This window comes from Rattus rattus, chromosome 3, assembly GCF_011064425.1.
Source record: "Rattus rattus isolate New Zealand chromosome 3, Rrattus_CSIRO_v1, whole genome shotgun sequence".
Taxonomy (NCBI): Eukaryota; Metazoa; Chordata; class Mammalia; order Rodentia; family Muridae; genus Rattus; species Rattus rattus.
This window is the reverse complement of record NC_046156.1, coordinates 103,183,703-103,203,156: the sequence shown is the minus strand read 5'-3', so window position 1 is coordinate 103,203,156 and position 19,454 is coordinate 103,183,703. Positions and strand designations below refer to the sequence as shown.

Here is a 19,454-nt window from a genome sequence, read left to right as displayed (position 1 = left end):
TGCTTGTAATATCTTGTCTGTTTAGTCTAGAAGGAATCTGGCAGTTAGTTTGGATCTTGTAATATATGGTGGCACACACTATCCGTTTGTACACTGAATTTTCATCACTTAACAGAAGTAACTACACATTCAAGCTTCTGGGTACCTTGGTGCCCTTCAGATGTCGCAGGCTCGATGCAGACACAGATACCAGGGGCCAACAGTATTTTACCTTAGAGGACTTGGAGTAACTCAACAGTTCAAGGCCATTTAGAGAGGTAGCTCAGAGGTGGAGCACTTCTCCAGCTCATGTGAGTCTCCCCAAATACCAGGGGAAAACACAACTACCATCAGGACATGGTAGTGCCCTGGGAAAGTTCATAGCCATTCTCAATTACAAAACAAGTTCAAGGGCAGCCTGGGATATATGAAACCCTATTTTAAAAAACAAAATGGTTGTTCAACAGATTTGCAGTCAGTAGCTTAGCCACTAGTAATGTCCTTGTTTCTCACCCTTTATCCTCTTTGCCTAACCTTTTTTGATACACTTTGTAGCCCAGGCTGGCCTGGTGCTATGTAAAGATGACCTCAAATTGGCAGCAGTGTTCCCGTCTCGGTGTGAATTACCGTGTGAGCCTCCACACCCAGCTTTGCTCATCATCCTGATTTTCCAAGGCCAGACCTTGTTCTTTTCTAGCTCCCTTTCCCAAAATACCGCAGAGTATGTTCCAGTCCCCAGCCTCAAGAGTAGATCCACCTGAATAAGGCTTCCAATGCCTACTATGGGAATATAATGGATATAATGTCTCCATAAGAAAATGCATTGACAGTAGCAAAGAAACAGGTGGGCAGGATGCTAGTAAATTTAAAGAAATCACAATGGTGTAATGAAATCCACTTTTATTTATTTTGGCTTTTTTGGCACACTAGCTTCCTGATCTCTCAGTAGTCTGAAGCAGAAGGATGATGCTTTTCCTATAACCTGGCTACATAGCCAGACCTTACTGGAGGGAAGGAAGGCATGCGTGAGATACCATCAACAGGGCTTGGGGAATGAGGGGTTTGAGATCGCTTACAGATCCTGGGCAGAAGTTAAGGGATGTTAATACTAAACGGAACAGTTTAATCCAGCACTCAGGAAGAGCTGCGATGTGGCGATTAGATAAAATAAGCTAGTAAGATTTAGTCAAAATCTAATCTGGACCAAGATTTGGTAGAAGACCTGGGCAGCTGCCTGAACAGCTCTCACAACGTGATCACTTTAGTAAACAGTAGTGTCTGCTTGTGCAGCACACAACTCCTTCCATCCCTTCCACACACTAAGCCCTACAGACAAAACCTTTGCCGGAAGTCAAACCAGGCCCGAGGAGAGCCATTTAGGCTGACAATAAGCCCGACTCATGTCATGGAAAAACCAAATTGACTTTGGGAAACAGAGTAAGGCACAAGATTTGATGGGGGAGGTGAGGCTGAGAGTGCCTGAGTGGAGGGACCGTTAGCATTGCTGCTCTTGCAGAGGACTCAGGTTTGATTCATTCCCAGCACCCACATGGCAGCTCTCATGGTAACTCCAGTTCCACACACTCCAACTCATTCTGGCCTCCATGGGCACCTCATACATGTGGCACACAATCACATATGCAAGCACATAAAAGGAAATTATATCTGAAGATGTAGTGTGGGGCGTCTGAGATGACTAGGTAAAGGTGCTTGTGACTAAGCCTCATGATTCACGAGTAACTGACTTCAGAACCTTGTCCTGATCTCCATGCATGTACACTAACTTTTTAAAGATTTATTATTGATGTATGAGTACACTGTCAACTGTCTTCAGACACACCAGAAGAGGGCATCGGATCCCATTACAGGTGGGTGTGAGCCACCATGTGGTTGCTGGAACCTCAGTAACTGCTGAGTCATCTCCCCAGCTCACACTTTAAAAGCATTTTCAGAATTGTGTTTGACTTGGAAACTAGGCTATTGGTGAATTTCAATGAGCACTGCAGACTAACTTCCCATTGAGAAAAAAAAGTGGTCTGGTAGAAAATACTGATTGACCGACTGTTAACTATTGGGCCGGGGAAAGAGATGCTTCTGAATAAGAGGCACCTTCCTGAGACACACAAGGACAGTGGCTGACGTGAGATCTTCTGGGGTCTCTGCAGATGTACTCGGTCATCTGGTGAGAAGGCTGGAACTGCTACTGGAAAGTCACCTAAGGAGTAAACACAAACTGTTGATCACAGTGCAAAGGCCTGGAGAGGCTGGAAAACGCATCAAGCCATGGGTTTGTGGCTCTTCTCCAGAAACCTTGGACACACAGTGTAAACACAGTATGCTGGCTTATCATTCAGAGTGGCCAAGTCCACTCATTACATTTGCAAATCTAGACGTTTATCTGAAACGTTTTCTGTTGCTTTTAGTAGAAGAGAGTTCAACTCAACTAACTGAACTCGGAAGTATCTGCTTAAAATTTAGTACCGTTAACTGCTGAGACTTGTTAGCCAAGGTAACCAAATTCTGTGTGGCTCAGGACTCCGAGGTCCTGAACTTCTGAAAAAGGAGTTTAAGAGACATGACCAAAAAGATAACTGCACGGTGTTGGTTTTGACAGCTGAAGCACTTAAGGTATGCTTTAAGAGGTTAATTTTGAGGGTAACTCTCAAAGGGGTAAGAATCAAATCACCCTAGGTTTTTAAAAGTTTCAGAATGTGACCTGGAGAGATGGTTTAGCAGTTCAGTGTTGGCTGCACTTCTAGAGGACCAGGTTCAAAACCCAAAGTGCAGCTCACAACCATCTTGGTAACTGGACCTGCAGTGGATCTGACACCCACTCTGGCCTCCTCAGGTACAAGTGTACACAGCCATGCCGACAAAACATCCATACACATAATTTTTTAAATCAGTTTAGTTTTTTTAAAAAGGCTAGAAAGGGTACTTTTATAAAAATCTTTGCTGCTATAAATAGCATTAAATATACAAAGGCCGAAAAATGTTCAACAGTTCATCTAAATTTCTAAAAAGGCAACTTTTTCTTTGTGGAAGAGAATACTAAGATGAAGAGGAGGATCTAATTACAATTGTGTGACACTAAGAAACTCGTAATTCTCTGATACTTTAGCCTGCACCTGTACAGGCCAGGCCATCACTTCCCGCCCATAAAAGGTCTATCGGGGAAACAAACGGTCCGACTGAATGGAAGTGACTCAGTACATGTGAGGTGCTAGGACAGACAGACCCAGGAGCCTGCACATGCCAGGCACACCGCCTACCGCTAGTGCTAAGTGTTTCATGTGTATAAGTCCATTACATGTGGCCAACTAGAACGCTGTTAAGTCCGTGATTAGAGTTACAAAGAAAGTGCAGAGAGTTGCCAAATATCTCTATAATGGGACAAAGCCTACCTAAACCAGAGTAGCAATTTCTTCGGTAGTCATTAAGAAAACACCAGACTTCTGTTGCATAATTAAAACGACATCCTGGACTGGCTTTTGAGTATTGTGAAAAATATCACCCGAGACCAAAACCACAAGATAAATTTCACTTCTATATTTCAAAACCTACTTGAATACACTTTGAAACAAGAGTACAACAAAATAGAATATACTTCAAATGTTGAATATACAAACTATTATAGTTCAAATCTGAACACTGGTACTTTCCCTCTTAAATGTCAACTAAAAAAGAAAAAGAGAAAAAAGGGAGAAAAGGAAAAAGAATGAGAAAGGAAACAAACACCAGGTATCAGAGCTACCTGGCGAGTTCATGCGAGCCTGAATGTCAAATGACAGAAGAACTGATACCGGTGTGTCTGCGGACGGACGGACGGCAGGGTGACTTGAGCGGCGCAGGGATGGTACAGTCAAGGGCCAGAGCCAACTGTTAATCTCTTCACAAGTAAGAAACCGACAGACTTAAACTACCATAGAAAATGTTACATGGAAACTCTATAACAATACTGTGCTAGGTACAAGATTTTTAAAATTTTTCTTTTAATAAAAAAGCTTTACACAAGCCATTAGCTTATTTCAAGAAAGGAAACTGAAAATTAGTCTAAGGCCTTTGTTTTAAAACAGCTTAAGCTATGATATATATATATTCAAAATCAAAAATAAAACAAAACAAACAAACAAAAGCGCACTAGATCTTGCTATCCTCTCTCTCTGTGAAGCTTTTGGATCACTCAGTTCACATTCTAGAATACCTGTATTAGCAGAGTCTTCACATAGCACCAGTTAAGTGAGCACTGCGAGAGCCCAGTGCTAATTGCTGGTATGCATATAAAATGCATCAAAAAAATGCTATTTGTAACAATGACATCACCCATCCCAACCCCGCCCCTCTGAAAACTATGTAACCTCTTACAGGTGTTAGTGTTCCAACTCTTAGTGTAACGGGAGATTGTAGTGAGCTGCTTGGTCCCTTTCAGTCTTTTTTCTTATTGAGGGTTCAGTTGTTCTTACTTTAAGAGGCAGTTTTCTGTCAGCATCTCAAGTGTATTTCATTTTCCACTGAAACAAGGATAGGTAATTTATCCCCAGTAAGTCTGATTGTTTTCTTATATGCACAGTTGTTTGAAAGTCCTCCTCTGCCTTTTCGTCGATGACTTCCCTTGCAAATGTCTGTCAGTACAACACTAACAGTCTGAAGTCCCCGGGAGCTTGCTTATTTCTCACACGTCACCAGCCCTTCGGTTTTCATAGTCACAGGAAGGGCGATAGCAGAGGGCGCACTGACAACCACTACATGGGTTACTGTCTTATTTCCGTCTGCCCCCTTTTCTTCTACCAGCTGCAAAGTTTTCACATCGTGTTCCTGCTTTTTGGCTTCTGATTTAACCTCTGGCCCTTTTATGACCGCACTGATAACTCGAGGAGGAGTCTGGCCAGAAGCCTGCTGAGCGGGCACAGATAGTCTCATCACAGGTGTACCGTGGGCTATTGAAACAGGGGTGAGTGCTCTCACAGCCAGGGGGGTTCCAACAAGGCTAATGCTTCCTGACCCAGTCAGATTTGACTTTGTCTGCAGTTGACACTGTGCAAGCTGGGTAGCGGGGATGGTGATAATCTTGGCAGGCTGCATGGTGATTCTGTCTCCATTCTCAGTGGAGGCTGGCATCACAGTCGGGACCGTCTGGATGACAACTTTTGGAGAGCTGGCTGTAGCTGGACTGGTGCTGGTTATTAATGGTGTGCCTGCATTGACTGACTGAACTGCCACAGTGGAAATCTTTTGACCCAGTGATGTCATTACCACAGGGACTTGCATTGCCACACGAACTGTCCTGGTGGATTAAAAACAGGCTGGTTATATTTAACATTAAATGGGAAAACGAGTCTCATGGTAAATAAAAATCCAAATGCCCAAAATCAATGTTCCTGACTTTTACAGTTGCAATGACTAGACCTAGGGTCTCCTGCATGCTAATCAAGTTCGGACCACTGAGCTATGTCCCCAGCTTTTTGGGGAAAGGTCTTGCTAACTTACTGCTAGCTTAGAATTCATACTCTGTAGCACAGGCAGACCTTGAACTTGTAATTCTCCTGCCTCAACCTCCAAAGTACTTAGGACTACAGGTGTGTTCCACTGTATATAGCTAAAAGTATACTTGAAAAGATCCAGCACTTTAACATGTTCCTACAGCGATGGCGCACACAGATTAAACAAGGACGTTCATTTGTTCCAAGGAGCACTCAAACAAGCCCTGTGCTATAGTTCTACCATCTCCCTCACCTTGGAGCTGCTGCTGCTGACACGGGTGCTGTGGTGGTAGGACACCTGGATGAAGCATCGTGAGCCGGGGAAGTGATGTTCACAACTCTAGTCACACCCTTCTCTGCTCTGGAGCAGTTCATAGGAGATGAGTTTTTCCCACCTCGGACGGCAGTCGCTGCCTTCAGGAGACTTTCTGCAGATAGTGACACTCCTTCTAAAGACTTGTTATCATCAGCTGCTACCAAGTCTTCAAGCCAAGTCTAACTTTCGTCATCATCAATGACCACAATGTTTTGCAAAATGTCCTTGAATTTCAATACAAGCCTCTTTCCCTCAACCTTTGCAAGAATTCCCCTTTGGTAGTAGTATCTGTAAGGGAAAAATGACTCAATCAACCAAATGTACTATCATCTTCTCCAATAAAACCACAGCAGCGAACATGTGACAGAAACATTTACTTATTCCTGGAGATGGGAGCCCCTTCCACTTGGACTACACCTAAGAATACAGGTTTGGTGACAATGAGGTTGGTATGTCACACCCCAGGTTCCTGTGATGGTTAATACTGACTGTCAAGTTGACAAGATCTAGAAGCATGTGGGGCTGACTGGACTCAGCTGAAGTGGAAGACCCAACATGACTGAGGGCAGCGCTCCTCTATGACTCAGATTCTCAGACCAAGTAAAAAGGGGAAGCCAGCTCAGCAGCATTCATCGCTGTTCTCTGGCCAGGGATGATGCGAATCCCCATCACATGCCCTTCCTTCAGTTGCTTCTGTCACATCAGTGAGAAGGAGCTAACACAGCCGTGACATTGGCATGTCCAAAACAGCCTAGCACTGAGGACTGAACCTAGAGACTCCCTGCTAGGAAGATGCTACCTAGCTTATCTCCAGCAACCCACGGCCTCCTCTCTTACAGACCAGGCTAGCTTTCAACTCCACACTGACCCTGCTTCCTCCACCTCCTGTGTGACATCACAGTATGTTCTGCCATAGCCACCTTGTCTCTCTTTTAAAGAAAAGCTTAACCTAGACACAGAATACCTTATTGGTAATATATGCAACTCTAATTTGTTATAAAAACAATCTGATTTTATATGGAATAATCGCCAACCTGTGGAATGTGTGAATACTATCACATAATACTAGCTCATGCCTGAAACACCAGCAATGGGAAGCTGGAAGAATCCACGCAAGGTCAAAGCCAGCCTGTCTCAAGTAAGTAAATACTATACGTGTACATTGGGGATTTAATCATTTCTCACACCAACCAATGTCAACAATTTTTTTTCATTTTCAAGATAAAGTCATTTACATCATTTGCGGGGACTAAAAGTAAATCAACTCTAGAAAATATATTTCATTTAGGGTTCTTAGAGGATCTCATTATAGTCCAGGCTGGCTTCAAACTTACTATGTAAAAGATGATGTTGAACTCCCCCTCCAATCTTTAATTTTCAACCAGTATAACTGATTGCAAGGCACGTGCACCACACAGAGTTTGGGTTTAACTTTTTAAAAGACTTACACGCTAACAATTTCAACTCTGAAACACTACTAAATGCAGAAACACTTTCTATAAATAAGGATTTTCTAAAGTTGAAATTTTAGGCATATAAACCAAACTTTTCTTTCCCAATCTATTTACAAATCTAAAATATTCTTCTAGATTATCTTCAAAGTTTTAAGCTACATCGAGGGATTTGTTTAAGCTCTTCTTTAAACCACTTTAACACCTAACAATCTAAAGAATCAGGTAAGTTCTTTTTTTTTTTTTAAAGATTTATTATAAATATAATAAAATATAAAGATTTATATTTCATGTATATGAATACACTGTGGCTGTCTTCAGACACACCAGAAGAGGGCATCAGATCTCATTACAGATGGTTGTGAGCCACCATGTGGTCGCTGGGATTTGAACTCAGGACCTCTGGAAGAGCAGTCAGTGCTCTTAACCGCTGAGCCATCTCTCCAGCTCCGAGACAGGTAAGTTCTACTGAAGAACTAGCCCATGTTCATTCTCACCTCAAAGCTCGCCCCATAGTTTCATAGTTCATGTCTGGTTTGTTCTTATGCTTTCCCCAGAGCTTCGAGACAGCCTTTGAGTCCACCAGCTTGAATATGCCCTTTTCTCTCTGAGTCCATTTAATATACCTGGGACAAGTATTTTTATCTTGAAGCAGATCTAAAAGAAACTCCCACAGATAGGTTGTGTTTCCTTCAAAAACAAAGCAAAAACAATGTCAGGCAATAATTCAGAATTGATTAACATGATTAATGCAAATAAAATATCGGTATTTACAACTATATATTTGCTACTTCTTTTTGAGACAGGGTCTGATGCAGCCTTTCCAGATCTGGAACTTGCTATGTAGATCAGGCTGACCTCACATTCAAGAGTATCTACCTGCCTGACTCCTGAGAGTGGAATAAGGTGTGTGCCATGCTCAGCTCTTAAGCTGTATGTCTTTCCGTAGGCCCTGTATTGCCCCTGCCCCGTATCCAGCGTTTCAGGCTCAGGAGTAGCAGTGGCACAATGCTCTACTCACTGCTGGATACTGTGTATCCTGGGTGTCTACTTGACAGGCATTCCTATGGCTTCCTTACATCCTTTGGCCTCTCAGTCTGCACTGAAAGACAAAACCTAACACGGTAAAAATGTAAAACGATCAAGGGCAGAAAAGGAAACCAGTTCCATTCCAAATTCATAAGAAAAGAACAATGAAATTGGAGTTTGTTCTTTTTTCCTTTTGGATATAACTAATACCAAATCTCCCTGTGGACTTAGACTTGTATAATAAACTTATTAAAAACAGGACAAACTTAATCATATCAATAAAAAAATTATGATTATCAGTCTGAAATCATTTACCTATTAACTAGTGACAATTTGTTTACAGGATCATCAGACACATATGCCTAATGTTACTGGAAATCATCAGACCCAACAAATTAGAAAGCAGAGGGGCTGGAAAGATGGCTGAGTGGTTTAAAAAACACTGACTGCTTTTTGCAGAGAACCTGGGTTTAATTCTCAGCACTCACAACTGCTTCTAACTCCAGTGCCAGATCTTTAAAACAAACAAACAAACACACACACACACACACACACACACACACACACACACACCCCAAACACAATGGCTGTCCCATCTCTCTCAGGCACAGTTATTTTGATAAAAGCTCCCCATAATGCTGGTCCACCCCTAATTAAGAAATACTAAGAGATTGTACTTTTTTTATATGTACCTCTACAAGAAATAATACTACAAAAAGCCACCCCCCACCCCACCCCCCAAAAAAAGAGAGAGAACAGGAAAGGGTATCTTATTTCCAAAATGACCACCCACAAATTACCTTTTCCTTCTCTGGCTTTCTTCTTGATTCCTAACTCAGGAGACCCATTGGAAACTGGTGACTGCTGGGTCTTTGGTTTACGGCCAACTGAAAAAATAAGATAAAGAAATCATAAACTGAAAACAGAAATAAGCAGACTCTCCAAAAAGACATTCCTCAGTAAACTAGATACTAATGTGCGAAGGAAATGTGGTGGTACAATCCTATGAAAAGCTAGGAAGGAACACTGCATGGTCCACACAGTGAGTTTAAAGGGTGGCCTACTACTCACGCATTGTGGCTGGAGGTGTAGCTCAGTGTAGAGTGCTTGCCTGGCATGCAGGAAGCACATTCCCTCACCCAACAAGACCCAGAGCATATGAAAGTTGGTTGCAAAAGGAGCATTAATCACTTCTGTAATTTTAAATAACATTGTTGGTAGAAATTTGACTGTACAAAGTCAGGAACTTCTATAACTTTTATTGTATGGTCAGGAACAGCATCGATCCTCTACATTTTAGACTGATGTCCTGGAGCTCACTATGTAAACCAGGCTGGCCTTGCGCTCAGAGATCTCCCTGCCTCTGCCTCCCAAGAGCTGGGAATGAAGATGTGAGTCACCATCTACTGCTGTGAGCACTTCAGACATGCATAGACAATGTATTTCTCCTCCTCCCAGTTAGCAACAATCTCACCTAGGTGATGCAGAGGATCTGATCATCTGAAGCCTCTCTGAGCTCAAATGAACACAAATACTAAAAACTCGCTCACATTGATAGCCAGAGTTCACCAGAATTTTAAGCAAGTGTTGAAATTTCCTTGTCAACTCGCAGATACACTATAAAGTTGTAAAAAAATAAAATAAAACACACTCTCAAAGTGATTATGTCTAATAGATGCCTTGGTCATTGTCATTTGTCCTTATTTCTCTCATGAAACAGACAGATTAACAAGGGCCAGTGTGAAATGAGTTACACTGCTCCTCAGTACAAACAAGGTTTGGGCGCTGGCAAGGCGGCTCAGCTGTATGCAAGCTCTGTACACCGAGTCCAATCCCCAGAATTCACATAGAAGTGGAAGGGGAACCACTCCAGTTTCCCTCTGCCCTCCATAAGCACCACAGCACACACACATCACACACAATAAAAAATAACTTAAAAAAAAGGGGGGGGGGAATCCTATGCTTCAAACATACAGTCACAAGCCACACAGGTAATGGCATTCTGACTCTCTCCCCAACAGCAATAACCCCAGAACGGTATGAATGCGTGGTGCTTTACTAGTATATATTAACTGCACCAGGTAATGGATGGGTTTATTATCACATTCTCAGATATAATAAACTTCAGCCACAGTCACTGTTCCACACGACTCTTTCTGGCCTCTTCAAAAGCCAGGTCCCTCTTCCTTTCCCCAAATTGTCCCCCTTCTACTTCCATGGTCCAGTCTGGCCTAAAAATTATCTTCCTGCTGCAGCCACCTGAGTATTGATATTACAACCATATGTCACCTTACCCTATCTATAACATTGTTTTCTTCAATCCTGGTTTCCTAGGAGAAAACATGCTGTTTACTTCTCTAAGTCTAGTTTACTGTGCTTGGCTCCGCCCATTCTCCTGCAAACATGATTCCCTTTTTCGTAGCTAAACATTCGGGTGTGTGTGTATACACATCTCACACACATATGTATGTATACACACACACAAACACAGGTCACATTTTATTTTTCCATTCATCTATTGATAGACACCTAGAATGATTCCATGACTGAACAAACACTGGGTAGTGTGTCTGCTGTATGTTGACTTAAAGATTCCTTCATGCATATGACAGGTATAGCTATACCATATCATTAGTTCTATTTTTAGCTTGTTGAAAATCCTGTCATTGAGCAAACATGATAAAAAACTGCCTGATATCGGTATAGAAGCAGGAAGGTAAATTAGCAGAATAGAACTGAAGACCCAGAAATGAACCCACACACCTATGGTCACTTGATCTTTGCAAAGGAGCTAAAACCATCCAGTGGAAAAAAGACAGGGCTTTCAAAAACTGGTGTTGGTTCAACTGGAGGTCAGGATGTAGAAGATGTAGAAGAGTGCAATCGATCCATTCTTATCTCCTTATACAAAGCTTAAGTCCATGTGAATCAAGAACCTCCACATAAGACCAGATCCACTCAATCTAACAGAAGAGAACATGGGGAAGAGCCTCGAACACATAGGCACATAAGAGGAAAATTTCCTGAACAAAACACTAACAGCTTATGCTCTAAGATCAAGAATCGACAAATGGGACCTCATGAAACTGCAAAGGACACTGTCATTAGGACAAAATGGCAACCCACAGATTGGGAAAATATCTTTACCAATCCTACATCCGATAGAGGGCTAATATCCAATATATACAAAGAACTCAATAAGTTAGACTCTAGAGAACCAAATAACCCTATTAAAAAATGGGGGTACAGAGCTAAACAAAGAATTCTCAACTGAGAAATGTCTGACAAGCACCTAAAGAAATGTTCAACATCTTCAGTCATAAGGGAAATGCAATCAGAACAACCCTGAGATTCCACCTCACGCCAGTCAGAATGGCTAAGATTAAAAACTCAGGTGACAGCAGATGCTGGCAGGATGTGGAGAAAGAGGAACACTCCTCCATTGTTGGTGGGATTGCAGACTGGTACAACCACTCTGGAAATGAGTCTGGAAGTTCCTCAGAAAATTGGACATCGCACTACCTGAGAACCCAGCTATACCACTCCTGGGCACATAGTCAAGATGCCCCAACATATAACAAGGACACATGCTTCACTATGTTCATAGCAGCCTTATTTTATAATAGCCAGAAGCTGGAAAGAACCCAGATGCCCTTCAACAGAGGAATGGATTCAAAAAATGTGGTACATCTACACAATGGAGTCCTACTCAGCTATCAAAAACAATGACTTCATGAAATTTATAGGCAAATGAAATGAACTAGAAAATATCATCCAGAGAGAGGTAACCCAGTCACAGAAAAACACACATGGTATGCACTCACTGAGTTGACAAACCACATGAATCTCAAGAAGAAGGAAGACCGGAGTTGGGGATTTAGCTCAGTGGTAGAGCGCTTGCCTAGCAAGCGCAAAGCCCTGGGTTCAGTCCCCAGCTCCGGAAAAAAAAAGAAAAAGAAAAAGAAAAAGAAGAAGAAGAAGAAGAAGAAGAAGGAAGGCCAAAGTGTGGATGCTTCAGTCCTTCCTAGAAGGGGGTACAAAATACTCACAGGAATTACAGGGTGGGAGGGGCTTGGGAGAAAAAGAGGAGGGGGGAGGGGAAAAGGGGGAAGGATCAGGAATGATATTCAGAGGGTCAGGAAATTGAACAGAAGTGTGTAGCAATGCAGAATGGGAAACTGTGGGTAGCCACCAGAGAGTCCCAGCTGCCAAGAAAGCAAGAAACTCCCGGGACCCCAACCAGGATGAGATTAGCTGAAATGCCCAACAAAGGGAAGGGAGAACCTGTAGAGACCACATCCAGTGGACAGACACAGCCCCTGGTTGAGGGATGGGGCCACTGACTCACCTCCAAATTTTTAACCCAGAATTGCTCCTGTATAAAGGAAATACAGGGAGACAAAGTGTGGAGCAGAGACTGAAGGAAAGGCCATCCAGAGACTGTCCCACCTGGGGATTCAGTCCATACACATACAGCCACTAAACCCAGACAATATTTCTGATGCCAAGAAGTGCACGCTGACAGGAGCCTGATATAGCTGTCTCCTGAGAGGCTGTGCCAGAGCCTGACAAATACAGAGGCGGACACTCGCAGCCAACCATTGGACTGAGCTGAGCATTGGGTCCCCAATGGAATTGCTAGGGAAAGGACTAAAGGAGCTGAAGAGGTTTGCAACCCATAGGAAGAACAACAATACCAACTAACCAGACCCAGAGCTCCAAGGGACTAAACCACCAACCAAAGAGTACACATGGAGGGACCCATGGCTCCTGATGTGAGGCCCTTGGTTCAGTGAAGGTTCGATGCCCCAGTGTAGGGGAATGCCACGGTGGGGAGGTAGGAGTGGATGGATGGGTGAGAGAGCACTTTCATAGAAGCAAGGGGAGGGGGATGGAATAGGGGGTTTGTGTAGGGGAAACCAGGAAAGGGGATAACATTTGAAATGTAAATAAATAAAATATCAAGTAAAAAATATATATATAAAAAAAAACCCTGTAATTTATATTCTACCAACAGTATAGGAGTGTGTCACTCCTACCCTAAACGAGCCATTCTCTGCAGTACTTGCCACCCTGTTCTCAGTTTGTTCAGTTGGTGGGTTTCCTGTTTTATTACATTGTCTGTGCACCCCAACACTGTTGTACAGACATGTGGACACAGAACAATTGGTAGGAATCGGTCTTTCCCCCTAGCGTGTAGACCCATGTACGGAACTCAGCTTGTGAGCTTCTTGTTTTTGACATATCTTTCAACAATCCTGTCTTGGCCTCCTTTGTGCTAGGATCCCAGGCCTGAACACCATCCCATTCTGTTTTCTTGATGGTAGCCACTCTGAGTACAGTAAAGGGGACAGCAAATGTGTCTTCAGCTACATTTCCTGACGGCGGACCATGTTGAAATCACTCATAGCATGTTCATATTGGCCATTTGTACTCCTGAGCCGCGTCTGCTCAGTTCATTTGCCCAGCAGGGAGTGATTAGATTGTCTTTCTGTCGTTTCAGTGGGAAGTGAGTAGAAGAGTGTGCTGTGTTTTAAGACATATTTAACCTCTGTGTCCTCTGTAAGAGCTGTGTAGTGGAATGCACTGTTTCTTCACTCTAAATGCAGAGAGCAGAGAAAACGCACTGAGGTGAGCACTGTGACCACACTCCCCCACCATGACAGGTCGTCTCCCTCTGCAGCTGGAGGCCAAGCAAACCCTTCCTTCTACAAATTGCTCTGGTCATGGGGTTTTACCACAGCAATAAGAAAGTAACTAAGACAAGCCTTTAACTAAGCCTTCCCTTTCTTTCCAGGTTTACCCTTGATCTAACAGGAAAGGACGTGTGCACTGGGATGTGGAGAGGTGCTGGGCCTTTATGCTTTACTACGAGAGATGAGGCTTAGTAAGTGCGAATTCTCTTTACCCACTGCTAAGTTTAGTTGGCAACCATAAATGTTTGTCTTTGTATAATGTGTAATGTGTGTAAGTATTTTGTCTCCATGTATGTCTCTGTACCACTTAGCAAGTCTGGTGCCCAGAAGAGGGCATCAGACCCCATGAAATTGGAGTTCAGGGCAGTAGTGCTTCAGATCCTGGAGCTGTATTTATAGACAGCTGTGAACAGTCATGTGGGTGCTGGGAATAGAATCTGGAAGACCAACCAGTGCTCTGAACTTCTGGGCCCTCTCTCCAGTCCCTACCCTTGCTCTTTTAAAGAAGAACATCAGAACTTTAATCCTGGCATTTGGGAGGCAGAGGCAGTTAGATCTCTATGGGAAGTCGCAGGAGGAAAAGGGGAAGAGAGAAGAGAAGAAACTGGTGGTATGAGGAGGAGGTTGTAGCACAGGGAAGAGGAGGGGAAGGGAGGGGAGAAGAAGGGAGGGGAGGGGAGGGAGAAAGAGGAAATACAAAACAGAAAATATTTGGCTTAAGAAAAGGATTTACAGTCTTTGTGATACTCCAACTTTACCTTCTTCAACAATCATTATCACCTATTGTCCAAGGCAGGCCAAGCCCAGGAGTAGTTGGCCAATATAAAACAGACCCCACAGTTTTTTGTGACCTTATTACTTTGGTTTTGGGGTTTGTTGTTGTTCTTGTTCTTTGTTTTGTTTTTTGTCTTACTGGTTTTTTGTTTGTTTTGATTGTCAGGTTTTGGGAAAAGAATGAAGTTGGGTTGGAGAGACGCAAGGAGGATCTGGGAGAAGTTTTTTTAAAAACACTATCCACAAAAGGAAGAAAACATAAGACCAATATGTTACTTCATAGTTTTGTTTTGTGTGTGTGTGTGTGTGTGTGTGTGTGTGTGTTCAATAGGCTATCACTGTGTCAAATGTCTGGGCCGAAGTAGGAGAATGGCAAGTTCAAGGACAGCCTGAGCTATATATAGGTAAGACCTTATTCCAAAAAGAATTAAAAAAAAAGAAAGAAAAGAAAACAAGCACCAGAGGCAGGCAGATCTCGGGAGTTTAAAACCAGCCTGGTCTACAGGGCAAGTTCTAGGACAGCCAGGGCTATATAGAGAAATCCTGTCTCAGAAAAATCAAAATTCAAACCAACCAACTATCAAAAGCATAAGATGGGAAAGATTAATCACAATTGATAAGATACTCAACCTTTCTTCTTTTTCATTGGTTCATGGCTGTCTGGTGAAGTAGGGATAGGCGAGGCATCCATTGGTTCAGACTCCTCTGTTGACACCTCCACTACAGTCTCCGTAATGACATCTGGCCTCATCGCAGCATGGATAAACTCTGGAGTTGATATACAAGGAGGGACAAACACTTCCACTATAAAAAAAAGTTGAAAAATTAAAATTTCCTACCCCTATTATAGTTTCCTATGTGGATTGGTCAATATTAGAAGAGACTAAGTTTACAAAAGAATTATTCAAAGCAAAAGGTAAGAACTTGTGCCTGAAGAAATCAAGTTACTAAATATCCAAAGCTATTTACCATACACAAGTAAATGCGTAATAGAACACTCATCTTGACAGCCAACCTCTTTTTCATACTTTTAGGTACTTAAAAACAATGATACTATGTGTGTGAACATTCTGACTGGCATGTACTTGGGTGCCTAGTGCCTGTGGAGGCCAGAAGAGGGCATCGGATCCTCTAGAACTGGAGTCGCCATGTGGGTGCAGGAAACCAAACCTAGTCCTCTGCAAGCACACGCAGTGCCTCACCCTGAACCACTCCAACGGCCTTTAAGCTTTAACATAAGCAACATTTCACATATTTTCAGAGAGTGTGAAAAGAATAGTCCTCCAGTAATCACTTTTGTTGCATGTATCTGCCATTATTCATTAACTGAGGAATACAAGGACATGATTCAATATTTAAAAATTTATAAAAATGTTCAATACAAAGTATACAATTATATTTCATTATAAAATATATAAAAAAGGAATAACTTAATTTCAGGCCATTAAATATCATTTTGAGTCACTAAATTTTATTTTAAGTCAGTAAAACAGTACATACAGATTTCCATCTGGTATTCTACTACATACAATAATGTTGCTTCAATTTCTATCACATAGCATGAATAATAAGGATACCACACCTTGAAGAATGCATTGGATTCCTAATCCAATTAAAAAGATGTCTGCAGGGCTGGAAGACAGCTAGCTCAGTGTTCAAGAGCACTGGCTGCCCTTCCAGGACTGGACTACAATTCCCAACATCCACATAGCAGCTCCCAACCATCTGTAACTCCAGTCCCAGAGGGTCCGATCCTTTTCTGGCACCCATGGATATCAGGCATGCACACGGCGCACAGACATGTAGGCAGGCAAAGACCTATGCACATAAAATAACCTTTTAAAGATGGCTACTCTTAGCAACTTATTCTAAATTCCTGCACACTGAATTAAAATGAAGACAAAAATCAAATTAGTACACCACCAATATTAAAATTAGCCCCCCCCAATTAAATTATAAAGGCAATCTTTATCTCACAGGCTGGAAGGAATATAAAATAAATTAGTAAACTCCTTTTCCTCTCTACCATGGCCAGTTCCATGCGGTAACTGCCTGCTGATCAGGGTGAAGGATTGAAAGAGTTACAGGAAGCAAATGGCACAACTTGTCTTACCCTAGAGGACTACAACCACCTATGATTTACCCAGAATCAAGAAGATAAACATGGAACATAGGCAAACACAGTATTTAAGGTTTTAGAACCTTTCCTATCAGCTACTGATATCAGGTGTGTATTTAAGAACTCTAGCAATGGGGTTGGGGATTTAGCTCAGTGGTAGAGCACTTGCCTAGCAAGCACAAGGCCCTGTGTTCAGTCCCCAGCTCCGAAAAGAAAGAAAAAAGAAAAAAGAAATAAAAAAAAAAAAAAAGAAACTCTAGCAATAATTCCTTCACATTAACAGCTTCATTCTATCTTCATTTTCTTTCTTTCTTTTTTTGTTTATTTGTTTTTGTTTTTGAGACAGCTTTTATCTGTATCGCCCTGGCTGTCCTGGAACTCTCACTCCTGTAGAGCAGGCTGGCCTCAGACTCAGAGCTCTGCCTGCCTCTGTCTCTGCAGGCTGGGATTTAAAGGTGTGCACTACTACTGCCCAGTTAAGGTCTTCATTCTAATAGAAAACAACGTGACCCAACAACAGCTCACATACCGGGACTTCTTGAATCCCTCAAGCAGGTAGGAGACTCCATATGAAGCAGGGCTTCAGCAGCTTCAATGGTCTTATCCGTACAGTGTGCATTACTGCTGTGAACTGATGCTTCCACTGTGAAAAAAGCAAAGTTCTTAATTAAAAATGAAAACATTAGCAATTAAAAATATATTACTGATGTCCATGAGAACAATTCTACATAAGCCACGGAGTATGAATAAGCCACATGCTTTTCATCCCAGGATGTGCAAGGTTAAGGCAGGGTTTGGAAATTGAAGCTGTTCTGGGGTATGCAGGCAGACCCCATCTGTCTCAAATCCAAAACCCCAACAATGCTGACATGAAGTTAGTAAGAAGTTCCCACATCTTTATAAAAAGGAAAACAAAAAAAGAACCTTGAAATATGAAGCCAGCAACCATTTTAGACCAAAATTAAAAACCAGAGGGACTTTTCCACAGGGGCTGACAGAGAGAGGTTGGGTGAAGAACAACCCTATAGGATAATTTTGTAATCTGATGTGTCGTCACTAAACTGGGAGTACAATAATAGCCAACAGAAATCAGGAAAAAATACTTTTTTCCAAGCCAGCCTAAGGAATAACAACTTCGGTTTTGATATAGTCTCCTGTGAGTGGACAACCTCCAGACAAGGATCAGTTTTAATGCGACAACACTTCAAAGCAGTCCTTAGAGTAGGCTTACTCTTTTGTGACACTCACTTCACTAAGTTTCACTTAAGAGAAGTACGCATGTGGGCAGTGGGTCCACCAAAAGAGATGGGTGGCTTGTGTTCTTTTATGCTTTCCCATCAAGTGACTCGTGAATCAGCCAAGTACACAGCAGAGGTTTGTACTTTCAGGTCTAGCAGCTTCGGTCTTAGTCTCTGCCACAAAAGCAACCCACTTACTCTTTTATGCTTTGGTTTCCACTTAGAGAGGAGGACATTTCCAAAACAGCCATGAAAACCATACAGTTCAAGACATGAAATGGGAATTCACGTGCTGAGTGCTTGCTCCCGTAACAGTGTAAGCCCCTTTAGATTAAGGAGCTATCTTAACCCAATTTCAGATTCACAGCTGGTTTTGTTGAGTGTTGGGATGCTGCGGATCAAACCCGACCCCTCCCATTACTGAGCAAGGGTTCCACCTCTGAGCTGTGTATCTAGCCCTATATTTTCCGGCAAATACGTATTTCTTTTATGTATCAAACTAAGGACAACCCCATGACCTTAATAGGAGAATTATCAAGTCATCTTAGTCGTACATTAATTTTACACTCTGACTTAATTATACTGACGAATTCATATGGTTAGAGGTTCTGAAACATAAACACTAGATTGTGATGACTGATTTTTCTCACAATGTTCCCCTTAAGGAGCTTGTTGTGGATGTTCATAAAACTTCCATGAAACCATGACAAATCCGCAAGGACCGTCATGAATCTTCTGGCCTATCTCGGAAAATGTTAAATTGTAAAAAGAAAACTATCACAGCCTCCAAATTCACCAAATGCTGAAACCTCCTCCAAATTCACCAAATGCTAAAACCTCGGCCTTAAAAGCAAAGTCACTTCGGGAGCATTTGTTTTGGAGCTTCAGGCCTGCCCTAGCACCTGTTACACACCGTCCACACTCCCAAGCAAGGTACTGCGGCTCTCCAGTTGCTCTTTCCATTTATGGAAATCTGCTCAAAGCTCACTGGATCCGGAGAGGCAGCCAAACCTCTAAGTAAATCTATCTTTAGGTGACCCTGCTTACTCTTATCTGCAGCTTCAGTGAGGCAAAGGATCCACTCAGCCCTGCTAGTTCAACTTTAAAAAACTTAGTTTTAAATATAAAAGACACCACCATTCTTGAGACGGTTTTTTTAATAGGGGCCCCCTGTAAGACTCACATACACTAACAACCCTCAGAAAACAAATTCTCGGGTTTTAAACATTATCTTGGGAGCCATTCTCTTTAAGGAAGGATTGGTGTTGTAATTTAGCTGTTGTCTTAGGTGCTATTAATAAACTATACTGGGTAAGCTAATTCCTTGTGTAATATTCTGAAGATATTACTCTAAAAACTACTGTACTACATT

At 42.3% G+C, this 19,454-nt stretch overlaps 1 protein-coding gene across 1 annotated transcript in view; it reads right to left on the bottom strand.

The window, feature by feature from the left end:
- Positions 1–3,513: 3,513 nt before the first annotated feature.
- Positions 3,514–19,454, bottom strand: part of Elf2 (E74 like ETS transcription factor 2) — an 88,270-nt gene continuing 72,329 nt past the window's right edge. The window contains 6 exon segments of the mRNA XM_032898439.1: positions 3,514–5,263; positions 5,713–6,063; positions 7,724–7,916; positions 9,056–9,142; positions 15,356–15,493; positions 17,374–17,487. Coding sequence (XP_032754330.1) covers positions 4,645–5,263; positions 5,713–6,063; positions 7,724–7,916; positions 9,056–9,142; positions 15,356–15,493; positions 17,374–17,487 — 1,502 coding nt within the window. The 3' untranslated portion in view covers positions 3,514–4,644.